General features: G+C 37.0%; 1 protein-coding gene across 3 annotated transcripts in view; it reads right to left on the bottom strand.

The window, feature by feature from the left end:
* LOC106872656 (dystrobrevin beta) overlaps window positions 1–3,066 on the bottom strand; it is a 155,199-nt gene that overhangs the window by 141,654 nt on the left and 10,479 nt on the right. For all 3 annotated transcript variants that reach the window (XM_014919730.2, XM_052969920.1, XM_052969921.1), the window contains exon 2: window positions 433–584. In XM_014919730.2, the coding sequence (XP_014775216.1) occupies window positions 433–584 (152 nt within the window). The remainder of the gene's footprint in view (window positions 1–432; window positions 585–3,066) is intronic.

Genomic DNA, 3,066 nt, shown 5'->3' with positions numbered 1-3,066 from the left:
TGTTTTCTACTATAACCCCAGGCTGATCAATGCTTTGTGAGCGAATTTGAAAGAAGGAAACTATGTGGAAGCCCCTCATATATATGTGATGTGTGTTTCTCTTTGCATGTATGCTTGTCTCCTTACATCACTGCTTGTCAACCAGTGTTGGTTTGTTATGTCCCTATAACTTAAAAGATTAGCAAAAGGGATTGGAATATAAGAACGGTGAGCAGGAGTGGGGGGGGGTCAATCTGTTCAACTAAAAAGCCTTCAAGGCTGTGCTCCTGCATGGCCACTGGCAAATGACTGAAACAGGTGAAACCTAAAAGACAAAGATGATAAGCAGAAGGGGAAAATGGTAATAACGATGATTCAAGAACGAAACTCCAGTAAACATTGAAACAGCTGTCGACAAAGAGAAATAACGTAAATAGCGGAGAAATAACTCACTCCATCGAAGCATGTCCGTGATGCTGTGTCATTATACCCGAATGATGGACCTTCACATACAGCGCTTGGAAGAGCTAAAACAGCCCTTAAATATTCTTCAAATTTTTCTTGTATTTGATAACCACTTGAATCAGAGATTTGAGTAAAAATGTCTGTAAAACAATAGAAATATAAAGATAGATGTAAGATATTTATATAAATACCATTATTATTATTCATCCACAAAGCTTTTTGTTTCTTGATAGATTTAATCAGTTCTCGAAATCTTCTCAAATACTTTCAAAGCACTTTAGCATTTTTAATACAAACCCACCTGAAACTGTCCCTGGTTCTAAGACGCGGACTCCTTGTTTTAAAGCGATCTAAATTAAACCCTTCCAAAACATTTCATGTTAATTTATGTTTCAAACACATGCTTAACCCTTTAGCATTTTTGGAGGCAGGGAAAAGTCAATTACATCAACTCCAGTGTTCAACTGGTACTTATTTTATCAACCTCAAAAAGCATGAAAGGCAAAGTCAACGCTGGTAGAATTTAAAGTCAGTGCATAAAGACAGACGAAACGTCACTAGACATTTGGTGCAGCATTGTAGCGGTTCTGGCAGCTAATAATATGATATATTAAAATAAAGTTTGAAAAACCAAGCTGCATTTTCAAGGGAGATTACTCAGGCAAATTATTTTAATGAAGCTTCAGTAAATAATTTGGTTCCTGAATCCTACAAACGAGAACCAAAAACTCTTGTTAGATTCATTGGTCTGGAATAGTTTTGGCTCAAGAGACACAAGGCCAAAATTTTGCAATGTTTTGAAGTTTCCTTATTTCTATGAATCGAATGTGTAATGAACAAATATAAAATAGTAATAATAATGAACTTGTTGTATACAGCGCTCAGGTGTGTTACGACCGAAAAGAAGAAGTGGAAACCGGAATGAGGGGCATCAGGTGTACTGTTGATGAATTCCAGGAAGCATGGAAGTTTGGAAGAATGTGATGTCCTCACAGTTAACAAGTGATAAGAGTAGGTTATTCCATGCTTATTCCAGTTCGTTTGAAATGAGTTCTTCTCCTTTGTCCAGCGACGAATGATGAGCAAATCCACATTCAAATCTGCTCGAATCTGTTAAGAACGAATAAGTAAGACATTATTTCAGTAAAGATTTTCTAACCATTAACAGCCATGTTGACGATTTGGAGATTTAGTGTTGTAGTAGCAAGATCCTAGAACAGTCAATGCCAAAGTTTGTGCCACTTCAAGAAAACCATGATTTAGATTTGCATTGCAAGAGGAAGAGGCCTGGAGGGATGCAACGTAGATGGAAACTTGAGTGAACCATCCAATCCGCTTCGGCTTTGGTTCAAATATCATTTTTTTGCTGAAGATTTCATGTATCAAGCACACAAGATGTACCTTGGCATGGTAACAGGATATACAGGTAAAATTTACAATGCTGCCCTCATTGACAAGGATAAAGGTGAGCGAAGAACTTCAGAAATGTGGCTTCTCTCAACCTAACTACATTGACATTGATAATTTAGTAACATGATGGGAACTGGTGGGGTTTGATCTCAGGATGCTGGAGTTTACAAATGAAATGATAAAAAGACAGCAATGCATGGAGAAACGCAGCATTAAAATAAACCCACGTCAAACCTATGTCAGCATAGAAAAACTGACGTGATGACAATGTTGGCGATGGTAATGATGATGATGGTGATGATGATGGTGATGATGATGGTGGTGATAACGATGATGATGGTGGTGGTGATGATGATGGTGATAGTACGGAGAAAATTTAACACTTTAGTTAAAAGGCTTTTCTTCAAAGATATTTTGAGATCCAAATGGCAAAAAAAGTTTACATAAAACAGAATGTTTTAGAAATATCTATGAAAGTTCTTCAGGATTAATGTAGTTTTTGCTCCTAAAAAAGGCTAAAACTCAATAAAAAGTTTAAGGAAGAACTACAGAGATTCCTTATTTGGTGAAGTGGTTTCTCTGACACATAAATTTAATGAAATAACAATGAGTTTTTTTACTGCTTTTTCCCTTTCGACTTTTACATCAACACTTTCACTGCCAAGCACTATTAACCCTCACAAACACACCCACCCATCCACCCAAACCAACAGACAGCCATTAATTCAATATCCCTTTTTTTTATATATATAGAACCACTCAGCATTTGCCAGTCAGCAAAGCGCTAACCCCGCTCCCCGGGAACTCATTATAGTTCTTCCCCACCCCGTCCCTTATTCTTCCTGCACTTAAATTCTCTTTCATTGTCATCAGTTCCCTTCCACAAAAATAATTTCTCTCCCTTAATTTACAACACTTTTTCAGAACCTTTTATCATTTTATGGGAGTAAATATCCAAATAAGGATTTCCACCTTAAAATACCAGCTTTTATTTTATTTCATTTTTTTGTCTTTTACTTGTTTCAGTCTGTAGACTGTGGCCATGCTGGGGAACTTTTAGTCAAATCAACCGACCCCAGTACTTTTTTTTAAAGCCTAGCACTTATTCTATCATTCTCTTTCACCGAACTGCTAAGTTACAGGGATGTAAACACACCAACACTGGTTGTGAAGTGGTGGCGGAGTACACACACACACACACACATAATCATT

The sequence above is a fragment of the Octopus bimaculoides genome, chromosome 8, assembly GCF_001194135.2.
Source record: "Octopus bimaculoides isolate UCB-OBI-ISO-001 chromosome 8, ASM119413v2, whole genome shotgun sequence".
In the NCBI taxonomy this organism is placed as follows: domain Eukaryota; kingdom Metazoa; phylum Mollusca; class Cephalopoda; order Octopoda; family Octopodidae; genus Octopus; species Octopus bimaculoides.
Note: the sequence above shows the minus strand (reverse complement) of the source record. Positions and strands in the feature narration are given on the sequence as shown.